This window comes from Uloborus diversus, chromosome 6 (assembly GCF_026930045.1).
Source record: "Uloborus diversus isolate 005 chromosome 6, Udiv.v.3.1, whole genome shotgun sequence".
Classification (NCBI taxonomy): Eukaryota; Metazoa; Arthropoda; class Arachnida; order Araneae; family Uloboridae; genus Uloborus; species Uloborus diversus.
This window is the reverse complement of record NC_072736.1, coordinates 25908714-25936540: the sequence shown is the minus strand read 5'-3', so window position 1 is coordinate 25936540 and position 27827 is coordinate 25908714. Positions and strand designations below refer to the sequence as shown.

The window sequence follows — 27827 nt, the reverse complement described above, 5'->3', positions numbered from 1 at the left end:
GCCAAATGGGGGGGGGGGGGGGGGGGGGTGTATATCACATCTGTACCCAACCCTGTTGTAATTTATCTGGACGAAAATAAAATTTGTTTCGTCTTTAAATTCCATCATCTTTTCCTTTAATAATGTACTGATTATTTAGATAATCCTTAAAGTATTCTTGACATTGGTGCCAAAACTCAGATGGATTTCAGCCGAGAAACAAATGTTGCTAGGTACGATACTTCCTGATCATTTGGTTAGGAAACCCTAAAGCACTGATCCGGTCACATGGTTCAACTACGACGACAAAACACACGTTTTGCGTGAACCTTCCAGTACTTTACTTTAAAATATATCTCAAGAACTAAAATCTTTGCTTTCAAGAAATGAAGACTTCACTCACTCTCTCTCTCTATGTTTTATCTATTCTCAATTGACATATCACATTAGGAAATTTCATTGCAAAAAGCAGAGCTGGCTTTCTTATTGTCCTTTGACAATGGGTTAAATATTTATTTCAGTTCTCGCTCAACAATAGGTTAAAATAAATATTAATGATTTGGGAGATATAACCATCTAATGTTTAATTTAATTAATCAATTAATTAACAAAAATGTTTCCGATTCAATCCATCGCGCTTCGAAACCATGCTTGCCACAACTTAATTACACCAAAAATTGATCAAAATCGGTCCAGGCGTGTAAAAGCCATATGGTGGCAAACGTCTGCACAGAAGATTTTTATATATTAAGATAATTTTGATAAAAGATATAATTATTGACTGTATTAATTTGCTAACTCAGAAATGATCTTTAACAAAATCCTGGGTGGGTTTTTCTGTGCTTGGTCCTCTTTGCGTGCCCCGATTTAGAGCAGTAAACAGGGCGAGGACTGTCGGGACAAATCCTCTGAAATTTTTACCTCTTTCCAAAAAATAAAGAAACTTCTACCTAATTTTGACAGGTCAAGAAATCGTTCAAAATCATTCCGTGATTTTACTATCACTGTCAGCTTCTTTTAACTGTAGGACTCACGAATTTCAAAAACCTTTGTTTTTTTTAATTCCTTTGTTAACCCATTCCATGACCAGCCCGAAACCCCTTAACGCGGCGCATGCCGCAGATAACGAACGGAGTTGCTTTTTGCTACGTTGTAACAGCACTTTTCTCCCCATTTTGCTATCGGGATTTTAATGTTGTTTTTGCTGTTGAGCTTGCATTCGAAAATCACTTCGCTTTATTAGTTTTCATGTACTAGATTAAATATTGAAATAAAATATGAGGTTAATATGTGCTAAAATATTCATTAAATTTACACAGTAAATAATGGGAAAATAATAAGCAATAGAGGATAGGACGAAAAGCAATTATTTTTATTACACTAATTATTTTATTGATTTATTTTTCTTTTTGCTTTTATCTCAGTATATCATTGTCTTTTTCTTTTTATACACTTAAGAAATCAAAACTGTTAAATGTAAGAAGATCTATCTTTCAAAAGGGTCTCAACAAAACATTCTTCAAACAATTGACTGATCGATCCAACCTGTGAGCATGGGAATTGAATGGACAAAAGCACTTTAACTGTGGGAATAACTTTCTAAGAGGATAAAAAGTATTCTTCGGTTCCTTTTGATACATTGTGACCCTTCAAAACGACCAATAAACACAGAGACATCTCTTTGCCGGTCGGTCCTTTTATCGTGATTATCGTACCTCTGTCTTTTAAATCCCTTCTGAGTGTCCAGATATCAGTTGCTCAAGCGTGGGAAGTATTTTAAAGATAAATGATTACAAAAGATCAAAACTTGCAGCTAATCCCCTATTTTCCTAAAGGATACTTTTGTTCCTGCAACTAAAAGCCCCCAGCTGAGAGAGGAATAACAGACAGCCTGGGAGAGGTCGAATCCCTAAGGAGGTGTCCCCCTTGGTCAGGGTTGGGTTTTGGACTGTTCAAAACTGGTTTAGGACAGGACAGGTGGTTTTTACCGGCCAAAAGTGTCCGAAACTGTCTTAAACTGTCCAAAACTATGCTAAAGTTAAAGGGGTGTAATCTAATCAATTTGTTTTAAATGCAATATTCGTAATACATAAATATAGATATTAATGAGGTTTAATTAGTGAGTTTTTGATAATATTTTTCTCCAAATGTTCATTTAAAAAATATTTTACTTAAAAAAATGCCAGTAACTAGTACATAAAAACTTCCTTATGTAACAGTTGGTAGAGTTATGAAAAGAAATACTCGACACTGCCAAGACAACTAATTTCAGTTCCATTTATAACTCAAAGGAATGTTATTAAATGTGCAATAAATATTGAGGTGAAAAAAAAGCTTAATTTTTTTAATGGTTTTTCCAAATAATTTTTACTTTCTTCTATATCTAATATATAGAAGAAAGTATTGGATTCGTGCAAATTTTCGAATTTCGAATTTTGACGGATTCGAACGTTTTGAGGTGTGCTGAGTCCATTTCGACTATTTTTGGAAAATGTCTCTGTCTGTGTGTATGTGTGTGTGTGTGTGTGTATGTGTGTCACGTCTGTGTGTGACCAGTTTTTTGTGGCCACTCTACAGCAAAAACTACCGCATGAAATCGAACGAAATTCGGTACACATATGTGCCTCTATGTGAACTTGTGCCCATTGGTTTTTGGCGCGAATTCCTCCAAGGGGGGTGGAGCAATGGGACGTTTTTTTAATTACGCGTGCTTGCTATTCCTCAGGAAGTAACTGGCGGAATCAAACAAAATTTGGTCCATATGTTGCCATTAACAGGAACAGAAGCTGATTCAATTTTGGTGTCAATAGCTCAAACGGGGGTTGAGCTATAGAACGTTTTTTGCCTTCAATTGTGACTGTTGTATCTCAAGAAATAATGAACGGAATGAAAGAAAAATTTATCGGCAAGTAGTCCTTAGTGGGTATAAGAGCTGATTTTATTTTGGTGTCAACAGCTAAAAAGGGGGTAGCGCAATCGCCCGTTCTTTTTTTCCATTGTGAGTGCCCTATCTCAAGAAGTAATGCTACGTTCTGGTTGAAATTTGGAATATATGTGAATCCATATGTAAACAGGCTTTGGTTCAATTTTGACGCCAATCGCTCCAAGAGGTGTTGATTTTTTTTTTTTTTTTTTTTTTGCGAATAAAAATAGCTTTATTAATGCAACAATAAGAAAGATAAATCGTAATAGATTGTCGTCTGCGTATTTCTCATGATTTTAATTGTATGGAAATGATCGGAAATATTATCTCAATGATTTAAAATTTTTAACTGTTGCCATCTTATGTTTGTTAACAAATAAAATATTTGTAATTAATTCAAGCAAGGCTTTTAAAATAACTTTCAATTTTCGCTCTTTGCTTTGCTTTTGCAATAATTCAGACATTGGGATGGTCGTCAAGTTTTTGCATGTGTAATTTTGTTTTTGTTGGGAATATTGCTTCCTTGTCAAGCATGGGGAGGGATCAGAAAAAAAAAAGAAAAATATAGAAGAAAGTTTCGTGATGGCCACAACATACTAGTTATATAATGTTTTAATGAAAATTACTTTTTTAATCATAGATTAAAGAACAAGAAATTGATGATTAAACACTTAACTATAAAACTTTTGTGCTATTCTTTTTTTTTTGTTCATATTTTTAATATAATACATTCTGTAACTACAAAAATTTGTAATTTATTGCATTTAAGTCAATTATTGAACTATATTTTGAACACTTTCTTTAACACACATGCATAAATGTCAAAAAATTTGGTTAATGAAAAAAAAAAAAAAAACTCCTGCATACAATTTGAAATTTTAAATGAAGAATTTAATTTCTACATAACTAGATTAAAATCAGCTGCATAAATAAGTTATATACTATATATATATATATATATATATATATATATATATATATATATATATATATATATATATATATATTAGGGTGGTCCTTATTTATATGGCAGAGTTTCCGCTACGGTAGCATTTTTCGCATAATGCGAAAACACTATCTGAATTGCGAAAATAAAGCAATGCATTTTCGCTTTTTTTGCTCAAATAAAAAATAAATTAATTTAAAAAAAGAAGAAGAAGAAATCTATGGTCCTAGAAAGGAAACATGTATGGCGATAATCAACTTAATCTTTTTCAAATCTTAGCTAAGATGTTTAAACTACAATTAAGTTCAATAACTATTAATCTTATCTAGCATTATGTCCCCCCAAAAACTGCTTTATTAGGAGGAGACTGCAACGTTCTAAACATCAATCGTGTTTTCTTTTTTTATTTTATGTTTTAAAAAAATAGCTGTTGTACTTATTTCTTCAAAGATGTCATGGATGAAATATGAATTTTATTTTCAACTGGAGATGAAACACACGGAGGCATATATAAATATATGAGAATGTGTAACATTTTAGCATTTTGCTAACATTTTCCCCTCAATTTTAGTTTTTATGCTAAAGAACTTTTGAACCCAGCTTAAACCCTGTTATATGGGAAAAAAAAATTTTCGGAATTCAACAAGTGACGCCCCCTAGTTTTGTGACACTATAATAAAAAGTAACGTGTGCAAAATTTGAACTATTGGTCAATAATAACCAGTGCCCCTAGGCCGTTGAACTTTAACACTTTTGATAATTTTTCCACAAATCTTCGAGTTTTTACTTCAGACCCCGTACATCGTTTCTCCTATGTTTGCAAAATATTTTTACAGCGAGGTAGCACTGAAATTAATCTTTTTAATTACTTCATATCGTCTAAAGATTTTACATTGAATAAAAATGAAATAGTGCTTTATAAACTTTACCTTAATCGTACGCTTTTCTCAATGTATCTCAATCATGTACATTTTTTTCTCGATAGTCTTGGACTGTTCGTAAAATACTAAATTGTTTTTGTGACTCATATTTGGTAAATTGATTGTGAAATTCTTCGATTAATTGTGCTCCTCTTTCAGTTGTATCATTCACAACTTTCAGCATTTTAACGATATCTCTTCCCTTTTAATAACTTCCTTCATTTTTCCATGAATCAGGATCAAATAGGAAAACATCTTTTGGTGTTTGTAACTTATCAGAAAGTTTTATTGACTTGTAATTGATTTTATAAAGAGGACGATTTTTACATAGAAAGTATTCCAAATCATCTACTGTTATCTGAAATTTTTTATACAGTCATCAGGCACGTCTTCCTATTCAGCAAGCATTTTTTTGAAGTAGTCTTTTCCTATCTTCAAAGTAAATTCCTTCATCCAATATGGACAAAGCTACTAGTTCATTCCCTAAGTACCATAAATGATTTATGAATTTTTCAATCATTGCTTCTACTGCATGTTTGTCATCATTTTGTACGCTGCAGGTTTTTTAGACACTAGACTTTATATTAATTTAAAAGGCCTAGAATGGGTTGCTGCGAAAAACTATATCTTCATACAACATTTAACTGTAAAGCAGCATTTACGGGCATTCTCTTCACGTAAGGTCAATTTAAATTGTTTCCTAAATGTATAAATTTTCAAACAATAAATTCCTTTTGCCACCCATCTGGCTCACAAATAAGCTTTACGTTGCCGAAAACATATCCCTGTAGGAGGGAGGACTTCAACAAGAAATATTATTACACGTTATGAGAATTCTCTGTAATATTTCTTAATTCCGTTTTCTACGAACAATAATAAGTCATCAAATTCTTTTTTTAGAATTTAAGTGGTATATGTACTTTTTGAATGTTGAAGCGCTTAAATAATGGAATATCGAGTCAAGAACTAAGAAAGGCAGAACTTCTTTAAAGACACTCTGCAGTACAATTTCAAGTGCATGATGATAGCAATACAAATGCAATATATCACCGTTCAGCTTTTCCTCTTAAAAATTACATGCACAATTTATACGGCCGGTATTGTAAGCCGCTGTATAAAACACTACAGCTTGAACAGTGAGCAATCATCTAAGATATCATATACAACTGAAGAAGTATCTCAGAAATTCTGAGTAGCTGTTCAACGTTAGGACCTGAAGCTATCATGGTAAGCCTATCGGCGTTTTTTTTTTTTCAGTTACACCTGGGTGTAGCTTTGTATCCCAGGGAATTACCTAGAAAAAACTAAATTTAAATTCATGAAATCTGATTTTACCCCTCAAAGATTTTCTCTTGCTCTCTTAAGGGATGTACGATTGATCCTAAGGTTATTTGGATTTAAATTTACTGCATCTACATACGTTGTTAATAAATGAGCAGCATCTTCGTCCCTGATATGGCATTTGTCTAACATTGATGAAATGCGAGCAGATATCAATAGTTGTCAACCTTTTTTGCGTTGTGGTAGACCACATATAGAGCAAAAGGTTTAAGAGGTTAGAATAGATACCCATTTCGGTTTCTAAATCTTGTGAATTGCAAGAGAAATTTGATGATAATAAAGGACTATGTATTGAAATAGAAAACAGTTTAAAGTATAGCTTTTTACATTATTCCGATCTGGAATTTTTTAAAATTTATATTTTACATATGGAAAATAGAGTTTATTTTTATGGTAGGGTAATCAAGGATTTTTCAAAATTTAAATTATAAGAATGCATAAACATTTAAGTATATAACTAAAGAACAGTGAAGTAAAATATAATCGTCATTACTTAGTATATTTATGGCATGGAAACCTAGTGTCCCTATTTGCCACACCTATTACATACAGAGAAAATTTTCTAAATCAACACCCCCAAAGCCTGGAGGAGGCAATTTGTTGTTGTCAAAATTTATTCATTAATTACCTTTAGAATCACTTGCGTCTATCTTGGTGGAAAGAAATGTTCCCCTGCCGCTTGGTTTGAAACGAGCGCGAATAGCGGCATGCCTGTCCCAAGGCCATTGGTGTACATGTACCCTATACAATATGTAAAATTTTACAGAATGAAAGTGAGAGAATGGTTGGTCTGGAAGTAGCAACATCTATTGAGGTTCAAAATTACTTTAAATATGAAACCTAGGAATATTTTTACATAAAAATGAGAAAATCTGCAATTTTTTCTACGAAACTCAAAAAAGGGGGCCCTAGGGGCACGTGTTAATATTGATGGATTGACTTAAAATTTTGCATGGATCATTTATTTGTATAATGGAACAAATTGAGGGGGCGTTGTGTAAAATATCTACAACTTCAAAAATAAGGACCACCCTAATATATATATATATATATATATATATGCTTGAATATCCACATTGAATAAATGTATTAAATAGTTCAAAAAATAGTTTTGGACACTTTTGGACACAAGGGTTTTAAACAGGATGGTAAAAACCTTGCCAATCCTGCTTTCATTTGCACACATGCATAAACATAGGGAAATTTGGTTACTACAGTGAAACCTGTCTAAATTGACCACTTGCGGTGCACTACTTTAGTGGTCAATTTAAACAGGTGGTCAACTTACAGAGGTTGCATTACATGATATAGATCTAATTCTGTGCCTGAAATCAGCGGTCAACTTAGGCAGGTGGTCAACTTGCAAAGGTGGTGAATTTTGCAGGTCTTACTGTATTATCAAAAAAAAAAAAAAAAAAAAAATCAATAAAAAGTAAAATAAACTCATGCACACAAATTGAAATTGTTTTCAAGAATTCAACTTCTATGTAACTAGATTAAAATCAGCTGCACAAATAAGTTGAATGTTCTTATTGAATAAATGTCCAATCTAAAGCCTTACTTTAATACATTTTATTCTGTTTTTAATGTTTTTTCACAAAATACAATTTTTCTAAAAACATAGTTTTGGACAGTTTTGGACAGGACGGTAAAAACCATGGTTTTTACCGTAGTGTCCAAAACCTTACCAACCCAGCCCTTGGTGTCTTGTGGTCAACCCTCCCACATTATTTTCTTACAACAAAACAGTCTGAATTAGAAAGGAATTTCAAAGCAAGCTTTACTGCTTGTATTTGGGAACATGTCTTCAGAAGAAAAAAAAAAAGAAAATCTTGCATGAAATCGAGTCGGATTGTTTTTCTTTTTTAAACATACTTGGATAAATTTTATTTGTTTCATAGGATTATTTACTAATAAGGCAATTTGATTATTGAAAAAAAACCAAATATTTTATTTCTATTTTTTAAATCTCATAAAAGAAGGTGCAATTAAAACATTGGAGCTATTTTTAAACAATAATTAAAATCTGAAAAAGAAAGGGAGAAAAGGAATGTTTCATTTTGTATGAGTAAAGCAAAAAGAACTCAAGATATTATCACTTGTACTGTAGTATATATTTTATTTTGTTTTCATGGCCGACTATTACGTATAGTCAATGCGGTCGTCATAGTTTTTTGTTTGTGAAATTAAAAATATTCAAAACTGTATCACTAAAAATCCATCAAAGGGTGCCGCGAATATAAAAAGTTATAATTTAAGTTTGAAAGTATCATCGTTTAAAAATAAATAAACAAAAAAATAAATAAATAATAAAAAATAATAATAGTATACAAATAAATAAAAAGCGTAGAAAACACATTATAATTTAAAAAAAACATACTCGTACAAAATTAAGACATGTAAGAGAATTTAAAAAATATTATTGCGTAAAATAAATTATAAAATTTGAGGATTATGAAACATTTAGTTAAGGATGCTTGTGTAAGACAGTGGATCTTTGATAACAAGAAAAAAATATTTCCGTTTCTTTGCTTTATTCAAGCATAGAAATATTGGTAAAATGAGCAAGGAAACATTTTCACACTTGCTCATTATGAGTTCAAATGCCAGAATACTAAGAAACAAAGGTTCCACGAAAAGATAAAAATGTATTGCCTGAATGTTTAAAGCATTATACGTGTCCCATCCAAGAGTACTTGAAAGGTTAATATCTTAGTAAAATGAAATAAATTACAACAACAGTTTCTTGAAATACTATAAGTTACATCCCTTTTGACCAAGGAAAAGAGCTCGATTACCGCTCCCCTAAAAGCACCAGAACCCAACAGAGAAGCGCAATAACAGGGTTCTGCCCCTGGAAGGATCGCCGACACATATTCGGCCGAAGCAAAAACTGCTAGAAACAGTGTGACGACACAGGTTCGTCGAAGGCAGTTAGGAACCATTTTCTTGCGACGAGCCTGAATCGGCCAGGGCAGTTTTAACACAAACTGCGCGGCCGATCCTGTATCGGCCGGGGCAAGGAATGGATTAAATTCTAATAAGGAAATGTGCTATTTCATACAAATGCATTCAATTCATAATGAATCTAACACCAAATTGTAAATTCTCTAAACTCTAATCTAAAAAAAAAAACCTTCAAACACTTGGAAATGAAGTGCGCAATTTTTTGGAAGTTTCACTCACATTCTGCAGTTTTATCAGTCATATCTGCACTTGAAATAAGAGGGAGGGGGCACCGATGTTGTTTTTACAGAACTCTAATCTTTATTATGACTAAACGCTTTAAAACAAATTTAAAGTTTTTTCTCATTAGACGATTTCAGGCGTTTGTTCTATGTTTTAAACGATGTAAGAGGAAGAAATATTTTATTACTACAATAAGAAGTTTAGTGCTATGTTAATAAAGCTAGCAATATTTTTACTATTAATAAAATTGTTTTTATTGAAATATCACAGTTACAAAAACTACAACTAAATTGCAATACAAATCTGATTAAGTGATGCATACAACGATTATATAGAAGGCAATTTAAAACGTTTGAATTTACAAGTAATTTACACAAGTACATAACATTTTCCATTGCAATATTTACTTATAGGTGTTTAGATAAGTCCATTTTTGAAGCACCCACAAGTTATTTGAGAGCAGTTTTTTTTACACTTGCATAACGTAAATTCGCTTTCAGCAAGAACTTGAAACTTGAGCAAACTCAAACAAATAAGAACGTGCTTTTCATCAGTTACTGTAAAACCCCAATCATAAATTGAAGTTAAGGCTAAATTTTTAGACATACTGCCCCACTGATGTCCACCTTGATAAGCACTAAATAACTTGCCTTAGGGCTTCAGCTGTGGGTGGTAAGTTATTCATTGATCACTGTTCGCTGGTGGAAAAACAGTTTCCAGCTTCATTTACGGACGGCAAGTTGCATGCAGACGAAAAGAAGCAAAGATTAATGAATCGCTAACATATTTGAAAATTTTAATTAGGTGTGCATTTTTTTTAGGTTAGGATATATATATATGTATATATATATATATATATATGTGTGTGAAAATACACCAATAACATCAGGATAGTCTTTTCATCATTTCCACATCGTCACTTTTTTCCAATCTGCCAGAAAAGAGGTAACCATGAAAGTTCCGCTGAGAATGGAATTCTCTTAGAACAACTGATTTTTGCTGACCGAATTTATACGTTAAGTCTTGGACTAGTATATGTCGAAAGTGTTTTCCAGCTCCAAAATCTTCTTTATCCCCTTGTACTGCTGATGGAAGCATCGTTGCCAACAGTTCCAACGAATATGCTCATGTGTCCTCTTATTGCAGCATGCAAAACATGAACGAAGATCCAGAAATTAGCTTCCTCGTGATTTTATGGCACTAGAGATGTCTTATTCGATGAAAATCAAATGATTAAGAGCAAACATAAGATCATACAGCTAGTGCAATCATGGAAAACAATTCTGTCTTATCTGCGTTTCGTAGAAACTGAACTGGTTCATAGTAAGCAAACCATTTTCTCTAAAATGATATCTTTCTCTTATTCCTTTTATATTCTTACTTGTTGTATCCTGAAAAGAATGCAGATACTCCACTGAAAAATTTTCTGTCCTAGGTCGGTTTATGTGAACGATGGAAGAACCATCATAGACAATGGCGTCAATGTATCTCCATTGCACTTATTTTAAAATTAGCATTCATCATTTGCATCTTCATCATCCCACCTTAACTCGTTTTCTTCTTTTCTCGAGTTGTTTTCATTAGTAGAAATACTATAATTTAACTCATTGAGCAGGAATGTAATTGACCAGACTTATTTCCCATTCAAAGAGCTCCATTTATTGAAATCGATGGAGGGTGAGGTTGATTTTCATTGAAGAGAAATTCAACTAGGTTCAAATTTACGGTATTGCAAATAATGAAAAGCTTTGAAAACGGATCTGTATCGGATTTTAATCTTTTCAGTAAAAAAGCAGACTTACTGATTTTTCTGGAAAAAATGAAATGCTAAAAAGTTACTGTTTTTCTACCCGTGAACATAAAGTGTCTTTTGAGTCAAAACTCTTTTCTCTATAAATTTATTGCACTGTTTTGTTTCCTCAACTTGCCCAATCTTCATCAGTTGCTCCACATATTCTTCGTCTACTGCTACAATCGTCTCCAATGAGAACAATTCTTTTGATGACTCTAAAAATGGATTCTCATGTTTAGCTATTTCTCTTCAAGACCTTTCTTGAAAACATGCTTTGGAAACTTAACATTTCTTCATTGCGCATATACAGCGTTTCTTTAAATCAGCAGAGGTAACTTTTTCAAACTGTGTAATTAAATCGATAATTTGAAAACCAGCCAACATCCATCTTCTTAACGCAGTTGGATCTGTGAAAGACCAATATCCCCACCATCTCCTTTCACTATCGCATTGTTTTGCTAAGCATGGTCCGGTCCAATTACAGAAAACACGTTCATTGTCTTTTCTTACAACAAACGTGTACGTCTGGAAGGTTTGTGGGTTAAAGAAAAAGATTTTGAATCAAAACTGGTAACCATCCAGCATAGTTACCAAAGTATATGTATAGCGTATAGCAATAAAATGAAAAAAAAAAAAAAAAAAAACACACACACACACACAAAATCAACTCCTTCAAAGTTTCAGTAAAGATACTAAAGTTGGTTGAAATCTATGATCTAATAAACTTTAATTTTAAAAGCATCAGTTTTAATATGGTGCTCCAAAACTTGAATTTGTTTATATATATGTTTTTTTTTTTTAATATAAAATGAGAAAAAGCTTACTGATGATCAATTGGATGACGGAGAATAAACAACAGCAACAATAGTAATCATAATAATAAACAGAAATTTAAAATTCAACTTTAAATTTCTTTCTATTAGAATTATGTTGTCTTGAAATTAATTTCTCCCTTTTTTCTTCAAGTTCTTATTCTATCATACCCTTTGAAAATAGTTTCAATTATGCATGCTCAGTCATTTAAAACGAGGGGCATCATGACCGGATAATCGGACAGTTCAGGCAGAGCCGGCCTTAAGCCGATTAGAGCAAAAGAGCCCAATGGGGCCCCGCGCCAGCAGAGGCCCTGCTCTAAAAAAAAAAAATTTCCACTTGCAAAAATAAACAAGAAAATAAAAAGTTCAAATGAACTTAACTGATAATAATTATAATATACTTAACTGATATTTAAGCTGGGGGTATGGAGCTACTTTCAGTGTGATTATGGGAGTAGGGGGGATTCCCTGAGACTTTTAGCATCCCTATTAAAGTAAGCAAATATCTGTCCCTAGAAACCTATCTGAAACTAGTAGTAGTATCAGATAAATTTCCCGAAGAAAAAAAAACATATAGCCGATTGAACATTTTAAAATCCATATCTAAGGCCATACCCGCTGTACCCTATAACTTTCGGTCAAGAGAAAGGAACTAGGTAGTGGGGAACCAAAGTATAAATTTTTAAGGATTATCAGCAATTAATACGGGCCCCTATCCCAGGATCTTACTATCACATTGGCAATGCGGAAATTTACCCCTGGAGATTCCGAAATTTCAGGAATCTCCAAAGCAATCTTTTTAATTTATTTCATTTATATATTTACTTTTATTATTTTTTTACTTTCTTCATTTGTGTTGATAAAAAATCTTAAAACTCAGCAGTAATGACAATTTTTTTAATACACAATTAACACTAACGTAGGTGCAATTCTGAAAAATAAGCAAGCAAAAGATACTTCAAATACTGTGTGCTTTTATCAGCATAAAACGTCTCCATAACAATTCTATAAAGCAAATTGCCATTAATCTTCTAACGTTTCTACATATTGCCTGGAAATAGGTTTTTAAGTCTTCAAGCCCTAAAAATTTCTTGGGGCATCCACCAAATCCTGACATATCTCCTAACGTGACTGAAGATGCGTTTTTAAAATTCAATTTCAAAAAATTCAGGAGGAGGCTACTCCTTACCTCAACTTTATCACAAAAAAACTGACTAAAAGTACATCATTCAGTTTCAATTTTAAAGGATTTCCAAGGAAGGAAAATTCATAAGTTTCACCACCCTCCTCCCTTTCTTCTCCTCTAACGTCTCCAAAGCACAGAAATTTTGGGCCGTCACAAATGACTTTTCCCGGCCTCCCTTTTATATTGTTTACCCCCAAATTTCACCCCTAGTTTAAAAAATATTGGATCTCCTTCAGGCTCGTGCCCGGGACAACAGATGCCCCATCTATTGCTCCCCCTCCCCCCGTGCACGCCCCTGCCGCAAAGGCAGCCTAAAATAGTGCTTTTAAGATTTAAATTTCAAAATATTTTCTGATAAAGGTATCTGAAACCTTTTTCCTAACTAATGACCCCTTTCTTTAGAATCAGCACAATAGCTTAAAATTTTCGTTTTAGAAAATACTACTACAAGAGAACCCTCGAACCCTTCTTTCTCTTGGATAGCATAAAACTGATTTGAATTTCAAAAAAAAAAATAAGGGAAGAATCTCTTCCCTTTTCCTCCATCGTTTTCAAACAGAGCATAAAATTGAGTTTTTAACACTTCAATATGGAAAAATTTTCGAAGAGTCACTGAATGCCCTAACGTCACCAACAATAGTCTAAAATTGCGCCTTAAATCCCTCGATAGGAGATCACCAAATTCCTTTCATCTCCATTTTCATCAACATCACCTTGGGACTAAAATTCCGGAATTTTTTTTTTAGAGGAACCCTTAATTTCCTATCATTACCAAAATTAATCTAAACTTATTTTAAATTTTAAAAATAATTCGGTAGGCAGGGAACCTCCGCCTTACTCCTTTCCCTTCATTTTACACAGAATTGTCCAAATTTGCGATTTTAGACGTCGGCTTTGAAGACTCTTCCGGGGACCGTGGATGGTTTATCTGACCTCTAACGCCCCCCCCCCCAAACCCTTATATCCGTACCAAAACTGCTGTTTTTAAACTTCAATTTCGAAAAATTACCCAAGAAGAGCTCTCGGTGATGGTGCGGAGGGTGGCGGTGGGAAAATAAAATGATAGCACGCCCAAAACAGTCAAATGAGAACAATAAGCAATCGTGATTGCTCAAAAAAGAATCAAGAAATCAGCAGCCGAGGCGCCATTCCCTAACCCCCACACTTCTTTTCACCCCCCCCTTTTCTCGTGTACCAAACGCATATGATTGAGCATAAATATTCTCAGAGCTATTTTACGTTCTTAAAATTTACACTTATTTTTGTGGTCATTCATTCATTCTTTTCTTTAATAATAATAATAAAAAAATTAAAAAAAAAATTAAATGTGATGTAGAAATTTGAAGGAAGACGGACAATTGGGGCAGTTTCGAATCCTTGCCCGAATCAGAAAAATCGGTCGGCACCTCGAATTTGTATCACCGATCTGTTTAGGGCCCCGTCAGATCTCTCAAATCGGGCCCCGCATCTGCTAAGGCCGGCTCTGAGTTTCAATTAAAGTTCGGATAACTGGAACCCTACTTTGATGTAACACTAATGTAATGTATCTAATGTATCTTCAAATTCAGAAACCTGTAATTCTGTTATGGGGGGAAAAATTCATTTCAGGGAATTCACAATTTAAAAATATCGATTTTTTTTTTTAAAAACCACTTTTTGTGACGTTATTTCTGAAATCAGACATTTTTGAGTTTTAAATAGTAAAAAATGCAATAAACATCCATGGAATGACAAAACCAATGATTTTAAAAAGAATCGCCGTTTTTGGTTTTGGACCAAAAATGGCCACCAGGGGCGTTTGGGGGGATTTTGGAATGCCTCCCCTTCCTAAAATTTTTGTTTATACAATGTCTACACCAGTGTTGCCAGATGATCAAATCCAGATTTCCCCAATTCCCTTCCAACTGTTCCCCAAAAAGCGGATGTTTTCTACCAAAATTCCCCAAATGCAAAAATTATTTTTCCACTAATATTTTCATAAAATGAATCGACTTCCTCTAATATTTTTGTCTCTTGAAAATTTTTTTTTTCCCCAAATAGCCAAATTTTCTTATAAAATTCCCCAACTTTTTTTTTTCTTCACATTTTCGCTTTTTTTTTTGTCTACTTTATCTTTCTTTATCTTTACTAATAATAAAGCTGAAAGTCTCTCTGTCCGGATCTTTTTCTATCTGTCAGGATCTCTAACGCGCATATAGCGCCAAGACCGTTCGGCTGATTTTCATGGAATTTGGCAACAAAATAGTTTGTAGCATGGGGGTGTGCACCTCTAAGCGATTTTTTGAAAATTTGATTTTGTTCTTTTTCTATTCCAATTTTAAGAACATTTTCCCGAGGAAAATTATCATAAGATGGACGAGTAAATTACCAAGTTATCATAACGTGGAACCGTAACTTGGGCAAGCCAATTGGCGAGATATTCATCATGCATTATTTGTAAATATACAGGGGGACCAAAAGACCTTTCAATTTTCTACTACGGGCAAAGCCGTGCGAGTGCCACTAGTCATAAATACAAGTGCTTGGCCGAGAGATAAGAAATAACCAAAAATTTTTTTCTACTCGCATTTACTACTCTGCTTCTGTATGTACATTTAAACTATGACTTTTGTATATATTTATCCAAGAACACTCTTCATCACACTTATTTTTACCTGTTTCACGTATCAACTAGTTACTCACGCAGAACATTAATGCGAATTCCATAGCATTTCTATTCCTATTCAGAGTCACAACTGCCTACAACTGTATTTATGTCGAGGACTACATACTAAGTGCCTTGCCTCCATTATTTTATATACCGATAGATGGGAGCACCATCACCGGATCGAACAGTTAATGAGAATTTAGAACTAGTCCAGGAGCTAATAGCTACCTGGTACTAGCACCCCCAGAAGTATCGTTTCACTTGGAGGACATTGAGACCACGAGCCCTTTAATGATGACGGTGGGTCTTCGACCATCGAGGTTCGAACTCAGGACCCTCCGGCCCCGAAATCTGACACTCTACCGATCGGGCTACCACGGCCCATTCCATAGCATAATATTCCATATAATGCGAAATGCGAATTCCATAAAGTTGAGCAAAGCTAACCCAACGCTGTTTGATACAAACAATGTTCCCACTACTTCTGGACGCGAATTTAAATACGAAAAAAAATCTTTTTCCCGAGGTTTTTTTTTTTCCCCCCAGGTTTTTCCCAAGGAAAAAATTTTCCCCAAAGAATTCCCCTCAAAACCCATTTCCCCAAAGTTTCCCCATAAAGCACCAGATTTCCCCAAAATGGGGAAATTTCCCCCAATCTGGCAACACTGGTCTACACGCATGCCGAGTTTCATAATTTTATCACAATTTGCAGTTTCTTCCCCCGTAGCTCCCCGACTAATGGTTGCGTCTCAAAACAAAGACATTGTTGGGGTAAATGCAATTTCCGTTTTTTTTTTCACTTGATTTTGGCTTCGCCGGTCGTGTTACGATTTTTATGCGAAAATAGTGAAGTATTTTATAACAGTATTGGAAAACACAGTGATATGCACAGTTGCTGCAGATAATTTTCTGTTCTGAATTTAAAAATTATTACCTTAGTTCCTTTTTGCACATTCATTTGCTTAACTTGGGAAGTAGGCAAGGCTCTTTGGTTTGTCTTATTTTTTTTAACAGATTTATTATTCAAGTTTTTGGCAAATTTTTTATCCATTTAGCGATCGAAAATTCGGCAGAAATGACAAGATTATGATGAATATTGAAAAGTCGATTCGTTATTACAGGATAATCTTCGTTTTTTGTCCACTCTTGTTTGATAAACGTTGTTGTTATTGCCTTGTAGTTAGCTTGTGTGTAAAGGTAATTAGTATCATACAATTTTCAATTAAAAAAATTAAGTTTATGACCAAAAAAAAAATTGATAATGTTACTGTTTCAAGTAAGTGTAATTTCAAGTAATTGACAAAAATCTTAAAGAATTTCGTTTAGTGTTGTTTAAATAGAACAATATCTATTCTTATTTTTATATGCTTCAACATCTTCACTTGGAAGACTCATTCGCGATTTTAAAGAGCTGACATAGTTTTATGTCAATCTTTTGCATCTGCATTTCGTTTTCGATTTTAAATGTAATATTGATTGTGTGAAAATAACTCGTATCATCCTGAATAGGAATATGCTAATATTTTTGATAAAGATATTTTTATTTAAAGGAGAAAAAGATGTTTCAGGGTGGGGCCACAGACCGGAAAAATCGGAAATTATGAGGAAATTTGAAAATTTGGGAAAAATCAGGGAATTCCAGAAAGGATCAGGGAAAATCCTCAGCTGTTTTTTTTTTCTTTCGAAGCTAAGCGGCAATTTTGCAGCGCCAAAAACGTGATAACTGGCTGAAGTCTAGTGTCCTTCATAAACAACTCGACGCACCGAAAGGAGAGGGGGAATGGAGGGGGATAAAAACAAACTCTTCTCTTTGTCTGTAGCGTGGGGGAAACGCTGCTTTCCCCAAACGGATCATAATTCAAGTCAAGTGATGCCGCCAATGGTGACGCCAAAGGTTAGTTTTTCAAAGCAAAATGAGGGGAGAAAAAAAAAAACAATAGGGAAAGCAGCAAGCTGAGCGAAACGTATTTTGAAGGAGAATTAAGTACAAGTACTACCGGACAAGAGAAAGTACTGCTCTCATAAAATTTCAAGCTAAGAAATTCCATTATTTTTGTACAGCTTTATTGTTTAGCATTTTGCCAATTGCTTTTTTTTTTTGAACGTACGAGAGGCGTACGTTTGTAAGTTTTAAGTATTAGAGTTGTGCGCATTTCTTTTCTTTTTTTCTTCTTTGTATTGTAGGTAATTGCATTAGTGTGAATTATTTTAAAAAGAGGATGCAAAACAATTACTTTTAGAGCATTAAACAGGAATTATTGTTAACAATTAACTAGAGTGTGCTAGCTTGCATGAAAAGGTTTCGTTTTTGCATTTGGGGGGAGGGGGGTACATGGTTTGTTTTCACGATTAAGATTTTTGCTAATGTTCTGACTGCCCCCCCCCCCCTTTTTTTAATGCACTTCCTTATTTCATTACATATTATGTGAAAGGTTTCGATTTCGCGCACATGATTTTTTTCATATTCGTCTCCATGATTAGTTTTTTTGTTGATTATTTATTTAGGGGATTAGGATAGAGATATATGGGAGAATATACGGTAATTTTTTTGTTCTTTTAAACATGCTTTTTGATGAATATTTTCTACCTTGATTACCACGGATGAATAATTAATCGTTTTTAAGTTTGACATTTACGGTAATGCATGGGCACTTCTGAGCGCTTAAAATATTTTGAACGCACTTTTTTCAATGTGTTTTGTCGATAGTAATTAGTAATATGTGTATAGTAGAGCTTTAAAATGCAATTTCAAAACAATTTATACTTCAGCTGGCTGTTAAAAACAGTTAACTGGCGTTAAAAAACGCCTTCATTTTGGAAATCGCGATCTCTGCATCCGGTATGTGAATTAAATTTTTTTGCATTTTTGATATTTACTATGCCTTGTTAGCAAGCGAAAAAAAATTTGTTTTTATTTTTCTCAATTCATTAAATTAAAAAGGATTTAAACGTAATTTCATGAGAAGCTTACATTAGAGTGTTAAATATTTCAATGCTGAATCGCTGCCTAAATTTTATTTTTGTTTCAATTATTTAAGTTTAAATACACAAATATCTCTGGTTAGTGTTTCACTTCTGTGTTTATAAATATGTAAAATAAATGAGAAATAAATTTTTAATTAATTTTTCTCATGAAATGTCCGAAAATAGTCTTTTTTTTGCTTGGACGTCAAGCTATGTCAAGAATTATTTTTGTCTTGTTATTTGCAAAGTGAAATTTTTGAAACAAAACTTAGTTAAGAACCATTGCTCTAATGTATTACAGTATGAGGCCTCAATTTCGGAATCCTGAAATCCGGAAGACCCGAAATCCGAAACTGTTTCCCTTTACTATACTTAAAAACAGAAATCATGTCCCCCCCCCCCCCCCAAGTTCAAAATTGTTAAAGTTCGGCAGTTACTTCTTGAAAACACACTACTTCCAGTTCACCTTTTTTTTTTTTTTTTTTTTTTTGAACGCGTTTTCAATGCCATGTGTTTTGTGTTATACGCTTTCTGGGCTGTAATTGTGCCGCGATCTTTTAACATCCACTTCGGGTTAACAATTATTCATTTTTTCCCCTCATAAGTATATAATATAAAGCCTATTAAACTTAAGTTCATAATTATTTTCAGTAAAAATATGCTTCATTAATTATCGAGAGCGCATTGGATAATAATAAAATAAAAATGCGCGGAACAACGTCCCTGTAAATTATCTTTTGTTTTAGCATAATAAAGTATCTTCCATTCTGATTGAACAAAAAATGAATGAAATTTAGCGCAAACTTTTTTCAGATCCAGGCAAAACATGAGAAATACTGTTTGTCAGAAGAACTTTCACTATTTTTTGACTCAGAATCCAAAATCTAGAAAATTCCGAGATCCGGAAAAGTCACGGTCTTGACTGTTTTAAACCAGACAGTGTTGATATTTTATGTAACTGCCTAAATTTCAATCAAATACGTTTTAAATATTTTAATGATTTTAATCCATCTTTCAAAGACTATCTGGGGGACCCTTCCCATCGCAATTTGTACTTCTTCCTCCAGGAGATTGGATTCTCCTTTTTAATTTAGTGTTTGTCTCAACATTATGTGATTTTGTCCTTTTCTTATTTTTCAACATATTGATTCATCCATTTTTCCTTATATGTTTTTAACTTTTATATGTTTTTAAGGCTGTCCTTTTTTAATACAGTAAAACCTGTGAAGTTGACCGCCCTTGTAAGTTGACAACTTGTCTAAGTTGACCGCTTTTTTCAGGCACGGAACTATCCCTTATCATATAAATCAACCTCTGTAAGTTGACCACCTGTTTAAGTTGACCACTAAAGTAGTGCACTGCGAGTGGTCAACTTACACAGGTTTCACTGTAATAGTACTTGAAGGTTTATGTATTTTGCTTCAAAATATGCTTTTACTTTTTTGACTTCTTCTTAAATGAAAAATAAATAGTACATAATAAACTATCGTTTGGCACAGTATAGCCGTCAAGGGCTTTTGCGCTATAAAAATCAAATAAACCAACCAACCAGCCAATCTTGACTGTTTCAGATTTGAGGTCCCATACTGTAATTTGTTTTTTGCGGTACTCTACTCGCTTCCAAGATATATTTGGCTATTGGAGAAGTACAGTGGTTTTCTGCAGAAAATTTAAAAAAAAAATGTTTCAGTTTGCAGACAGTTTAAAATTTTATCTTGATCTGGACTGGATACAGCTAGGTGTATCGCAACATCAAGGAGGAGTTGAAATAGATCTTATGAAGGAGTAAAATTACGCTATAAGAAAAATCAGGGAAAATTTTTGTCAGACAGGGAAAAGTCGGGGAAACTGATTTTGCTCTTGCTGTGGCCACCCTGTGTTTTTTGATGCATACAAATGCTAAATTGTTTTATTTTCACTGTAGCATTTCATCATCATTTTCATTATACTATTATTGCACATAAAGTCATATTGAGGGTCTTTTTATGATATATTTTTTGAAAAATTCATAGAGTTGACGATGTCAAATCTAAGAATATTAAAGTTATGAAGTTATGAAGCATGATGGTGTTAATTGTTACTTACAATAAAATGGTACCATTAAGGACATTTTTACTTTTAAAACTTGAATTTGATGAATTGACTTGAATAAAATGGTACCGTTAAGGAAATTTTTACTTTTAAAACTTGAATTTGAATACGTCTAAGGTATTCAGAAAGTTCAAACTACTTTTCATTTCTTAAATACTTGATATGACCTACTATGTTATTAATTAGTTCTAAATTTGTCTGGGAAAATCGGGGAGGGAGGGATTGTGGTTCTTAAATTTTAGATGATCGAGTGATTGGTCACTGGGCCACTGTGACTCTTAATGTCTGTAGAGAGTCGGTCAATTGCTTATTTCTTCATAAAAATTAATGCAAATTTCACGTCACTTTATTATTGCATTAATTATAGAACTAACTATATATGCTAACTGTGTTATCAAAATAAAAAAGTTAAAAATATGCTTTTTTTAGCATTGAATTAACCTTTCAAAAAAATATTTTACCCTTTAAAAAAAAAGTTTGTGATGGGAACTTTATGGCTTCAAATTTGATTTCAATGTGCTAAAAATATCCCAAAAAGACTTTGAGGGAGCTGGTTCATTGCAAACTTATAGTTGAGGCAAACCTAATCTGACAGCATCATAATCAGGGTTGCCAGAATTAAAAACAGTAAATACAGGACAGGCTTCTAAGAGTAAACACGGGGGGGGGGGATTTTGAGATGTCTAGTCATGATAAATCTAAAAAATTCAATCGTAACAAAGCATGGGGGGGGGGGGGGGTTGCAGTATTAAAAAAGTGATTTTTCCTTTTTTATTTTGTCTTGTAATTAAACATTTCAAAAATATATTCCCAAAATTTCAAGTCGTTTCGAGCAAAATTCTCAAAGTTATCAAGTATTCAGTCTCCGCTCCTTCAAACTGTAGCTCCGACAGCTACCGAAGAATGCAGCTGTTCTGACAGCTACAGATGACGCTCAGAATGTCGGTGCTGCTTGCTTGGGGTTAGTCAAATATAATATAAATAAATAATGAAAGAAGGAAAGGCTCAGGAAATCGAAGCTGCTAGAGGGACTGTCTTCTACGGAGCTGGAATTAATGCCTTTTAGCTTCTAAAACTTTAAACACGTTTTTCTCAAAACCACTTTTTCAAAGTCGGTATTCGCTCCCATTTTAAAACCAATTGACGGATCAATTTTGTATACACATTCTGCAAAAAAAAAGTCCTTCCTACTTTGAGTTTTGAGTATTTTTTTTAATGCTTTTTTACTAACAAAATAGTGGAATTTTTTGTGAAAAATAGCTCTTTCAATTTCAAATGGCCGCCAAAAATTTTAAAGTCAAACAAAAAAGGATCTGAGAACATAAGGGGGAGGATTAATCAATACTTTGACTAAATTCAAATAGAATTTGATTTCAGATAAATGTCAGTTGAGATACACTAAACACTGCAAATCATCTTTCTCCAAAGGTGCTCTGGGTAAAGCCCTGTCACCGACTTGTCTATGGATATTTTTTGATCAAAAAGTTATAGAATATTCTTAAAACAATACATAATAATGCACAAAGGGTTTTAATAAATTTAACCAAACCTTTTCTTAAAAACAAAATCGTAAATAAAATGATTTTTTTGACGCTGAAAGCCTTTCTCTCCCCCCCCCAAACCTCACAAAATGTCCCCCATCAAAGTACAGACATCGTTTTTATTGCAATTGACGACGCATGCGCATAGATATATTTCCAACATTAGTCAATGAGCAACAAAGAAGAAGCGACTATTTGGTACCTCATAGTCTGCCGCCAAAACAAAAACATACAAACCAAATCAAAAGGAAGATGATTTTTGTGTTTGCTGCCCCATGATTTTCTTATAGCTCATTATTTCACATTTTTTGTTTCACTTTATTTTTTCCCCTTAAAATAATGTCTCGTTCTGTAAAAAAATTGTTATCAGCTAGAATACGGGACTTTGGGCTCCCGTATAGAAGTTCCCCGGGACGCGGGACAATTATTCAAAATACGGGACTGTCCCTTGAAATCCGGGAAGTCTGGCAACCCTGATCATAATACTGTGATTAGGATTTGCTTAATCTTCACAATGCTGCCAGGTTAGATTTGCCCAGACTAAAGTGAAAGTTCATTGTAAATTTAGTTTTTTTTTTAATGCTTGAGTAAGTTTTATATTCTTAGTAGTTAATGTTATCATTCAGTACTGCAAGTTTGATTTTTTTTCTCCTCAGTGAAACATATTGTGAAATTTGCAATATAAGGCTTACTTCTCACTCAACTTATCTTGAACATGTGGCAGGCAAGAAACATAAGAAGAAAGCTGGTTTGTGAGTATAATTTTTATCTCACTTCTTTCATTTCCCTTTCTGGGCCATTTCACAGCAGTTTGTCCAAAAGGTTTCCGCAACAGAATTCATTGGTAATAATTTTTTTTCAATATATATCTGAAGTTAAATGTTTAAATTACGAGAATATGCTGGTTGTTTTGAATTTGCTTGGCTATTTATAGACATATGCAGTACTTAATTGGAAAATTGGTAAAACTGATGTTGCAGACTCTACAACAGCTCAAAATGGAATAAATCTTAATATGTGACAAATGAAACATATTCCAATAAATTTTTTGCTTGATATGGGAAAATGGAAAGAGTATTTAGTCCCTCACGTGCTTTTTCAGTTTTAAATATGAAAATTTGTTTGTGTTTTAATTTCAGAAAAATATAGTAGTAGAGTCCAGCATGAAGAAAGTATATAAAGTTTTGTTTTTATGTCAAATAAATACGCATCAATAAATATCTTGATTTTCTAATTTTATACACTATTAAACATAGTTGTGCAAAAATGATAAAAAAAAAAAAAAAAAAAAAAAAAAAAAAAAAAAAAAAAAACATATAAATTAAATAATTTCTCATCAATATCAATTTAAAAAGCGTGCTGGACTCAACAAAAATATACAGGACTCTACACTTAACTTTTGTGTTTCATTCAATTTACTTTTTGTTTTCACTTTCTTTTTGCTTTAATTTGACATTTTTATAGTTTCTTTCAGCAGAATGTTCATACTATCAATGTGGATACAATTAACAGATGAGAAAGTAAAAAAAGACTTGATCAAAGCAAAGTTGTCATTAGACATTGAAGGTTGAAAAAAGACAACCGCACAATTTTGCTAGACATTCATACACTGTCAAAAAACAGCATTGGAATTTGCATTATTTGAAGCAAAATCTGCAAAGCAATAATATTTTGATACAAGTAGATTTTGCAGAGAACCACACTTTAAAACAGCTAGGTGAACTCATGAAAGCCCATTGGTCCCCACTTCAAATAACTGTAATACAGCTGTAATATATTTTAAGAGTGACACTGAGTTGAACCATGGCCCCACAGGATGGTGCTGACACTTAACGGGCTTTGACAATTTATGACTTTTCTGTGTTAAACCGATGCAGCTCATGCATCCACCAATCAATGTCAACATTCCAAAATTTGTTTATTTTTGATTGGGCGTTGCCCATTTTGACCGCAAGAGGCCCTGAACGGAACTCCTGCATCCACCTATCAATGATAACTTTATGGAAACAGGGGTCCCTGTAGCGCCCTCTTTGTTGCCATGAGTGTCTGCGATTGTCACGGCCTATAAGAATTAAGTGGAGCCATGGTTGAACATATGTCTTATGTTGTCATTTCATATAATTTAAAACACAACTGAAAGTCCATTTTTGCATTTAACTCTGAAATTTTGGAAGATGTAAAATCTAAATTATTTTCAATAAGACATGTTTATTGATGGTCTGATTGATGTGGGGGACAGTTTAAAAATAAATTTATTCTTAAAATGAATTTGAAAGTGCATAGTATAGATCATGACTGCACAGGTCCTTGGGATTTCTTACCCACAGCACATGGAAAGGGGCCAGTGGATTGAATTGGTGCCGAGGTAAAGCGAGTTGTATGGTCGCACACCATGCAAGGAAAAGATGTTCCTAATGATGCTGAAGGGTTTTTCAGTATTGCTAGATCAGAAGCAAAGTCAATAACAAAATTATATGTTAACACTGAAAGCATTGATAAAATTGCAAGTTCAGCTCACTCAGAGCAGAGATATAGCCAATGTGAGGGCATTCGGCAAACTAGAAAAATGCACCACTTTAGCATTCATGAGCAAAAATTGATTTGCTGTGTCAACTCCCCATCACTGACTCAAAACAAGTTGATATGTCTTTACTAAATAAGGAGTTTAATCAAAATAAAAATACTTTTATCATAGACCTCAAGGTTCAGAAAATTTTCAAGTGGCCAATGGCCACTAGGCTCAAAAAGCTTGGTGGTACAAGCGCTGTAGTACAAGAATGGGGGTGGGGGAAGGGGGATTTCAACTTGTATTTTTTGAAACAAATATTATGAAAGTGTTGCTAAAGGAATGCTAACAAGAAATATAAATTATATTAATCATGGAAACATAAGAGGCATAGGGTGAAGGTTGGGAGCTCTTAAAGCAAATGGTTCATTCCACCCATTTTAAAGTTTCATAAGAAAAAAAAATCATTAAGCCAAAAATAAACTAGTGTACTCAGTACCATGGTCTCCCAGTGGAAAAAAAATTTTTTGGCATAATAATATTTAACTACAGACCTCCTCCAGTAATATACAATTTGGCATTTACCAAGAATATATTTCCAAAAAAAAAAAAAAAATCATTCTTTTTGCATTATTTTAACTAAGAGTATGACCAAACATGGCGACTACGTTCAATACGCAGCGTCGCCATGTTAGGATGACTATGAAGGGAAAACAATCAAAGGACTGGCTATTTGGCTTATATTTTAATCTGATGCAATTGAAGATTAAAAAATTACAACTGTTATTCGAATAAATAGAAACTAGCCCCCGTTGTTTAAACGATTTTCAATGGAACGTATTCCTAATCGATCGCGAGTATTACTGCCCACGTCACAGCAGAAATTTAAGATATAGTTTATAGAAATATATTTTTTTATTTCTTTTTTTAATGATGTTGGATTTATAATGATATACAGGATTTATGGGAAAACATGGAACTTTGACTATGGCAAAGGAATGATAAAACAGGGTACGGGGGGCTTTGTGCAGTCAAAAACAAGTTGCCTTTTTAAGTTTTAAATTAATTAATTTTTTTTCCTATTTTGACGATTTTCAGGATAAAGACTGTTTGAGTTAATTGGGAATTAAATAGGATCGGAACGACCTTCGAGGATTTATGTAAAAAAACATATATAATGGTGTGTTTTTTTAAAGAGCCAAAATGTGCATAATATTTTCATACTTTCAGAACAAGATTTAAAGCAAAACATAAAACTGTTTTAGAAAAAGAATTTGAAAAAAGTACAGGGTTCATACACTTTTGGTTAAAAAAAATTCCCTTACTTTTCCAGGTTATTTTTTTAGAAAATTCCAGGTTACTCGCTTCACTCAAAATTAAATTTAAGTAACAATATTTTCAAAATAGTCAAAATTGTTCAAAGTAGCAATGTGTAAGAACTGAAACTTTTCCACTTGTGTAAAAAAAAAAAAAAAAAAACTTGGTTTTAAAAAAAAAAAATTCTGTCACAAGTTTAAAAAAAAAAAAAAAACATTTCGTTAAAAATTGTTTTCATTTGTTAACTATTTGTTAAAAACAATGTACTTTCAACTTATTTTAACGTTTCTCTGATGCCACATGTCATGCATATTAGCGTTTTGCTGTAATCAGCAGCAATCCTTCTCCGCTTTTGGTTTACGATTCTTTTTATTTTCCTATTAGTATGTAACACAAAACATATTGAGCAAAGTACAAAGCTATTTTTCAGTATAAATATGATTAACTTGTTGCATCGATGGGTATACCATACAATGCATTCTATTAAAAGTCGAACATCCGTCAATCATAAGCCAATGCCAATAATCAGTTTTTTTTCCTTTTGCATATAAAGGATGCTTGCATTAAAATTAAAAATTTTCTTTTTTTGCACATTTACTTTCAATAAACATTGCTTTCAATAGACATTGAGATAGACATCTAATTATGTTTTTGTAAATTTTTGTCTATTTCCATCTCGCAAATGACCAAATATGGCGACTAAGTAAAAAATTTAAGATAATGAGTAGATTTTTGAATTTGTAGCATAAAAGTAGTTACAAATAATAATTTATCCTTAAAAAACTACAATTATAAGACAAAATAGTCAGTTTTTAGCACATAAGCGTCTAAATCAATTAGAATAAAAAAAAATTCTGGAGATAAAATTTTGCATTTTTCCAGAAAATAATTACGAATTACCCGGAAAAAAGGGCACATTTTGCGTTGTTATCAATAGTTTGCATTGCAATAAATATCCAATGCTATTTTCGGAAACTTAGGCACTTGAAAGGTTTTGTGTAATGCCATCTTTGGAATGACCGAATATGGCGGCTACGACAAAAATTAAGAAATAATTTTTTGAATTTGTAGCATGAAAACAATTTAAAAATAATAAATCTTCATGAAACTACACTTTAGTTGAAAAGTTTTTAGCACATTTGCATTTAAGGCAATGAGGATAAGATTAAGTTTTAAGAACAAAAATTTTCCTTTCTCAAGAAAATTACATATTTAAAATTAAAAAAAAAAAAAAAACAACTTGCAGCACATTTTGCATTGTTTTCATTAGTTTACAGTTACAGAAAACATCCAATTCTGCTTTGTTTTTGGAATCTTAGGCATTTAAGCATCGTGTCTACTTCCATCTTATGAATGACCGAACATGGCGACTACGTTTCATTCGTAGCTGAAAAGACTTTTAGATTAAAAAACGATTTTCTCAATTGACCCTACCGTCCGCAGGCTTGTGCTTTAGAAGAAGGAAAATGTTCTTCTCCCGTTAAATTTGTGCATAATTCCTGTTCACCCTAGGAAATTTTTTCTTTGGAACTATTGAGGGGCAAAAATGGCGTCCACGGAAGTTTTTTTTTGGTTCGCGTTTTTTATTTTATTGCCAGCGTCATTTTGCCTCAAAACTTTTTACTTTTTTTTTTTCAGGAAACATCGATAAAAACGAAGATTAGAACTCA

The 27827-nt window shown here is 33.0% G+C and overlaps 1 protein-coding gene across 1 annotated transcript in view; it reads left to right on the top strand.

The window, feature by feature from the left end:
* The window catches only part of LOC129224288 (uncharacterized), a 79504-nt gene that overhangs the window by 15556 nt on the left and 36121 nt on the right, over nt 1-27827 (top strand). The window contains exon 4 of the mRNA XM_054858718.1: nt 22991-23086. Coding sequence (XP_054714693.1) covers nt 22991-23086 — 96 coding nt within the window. The remainder of the gene's footprint in view (nt 1-22990; nt 23087-27827) is intronic.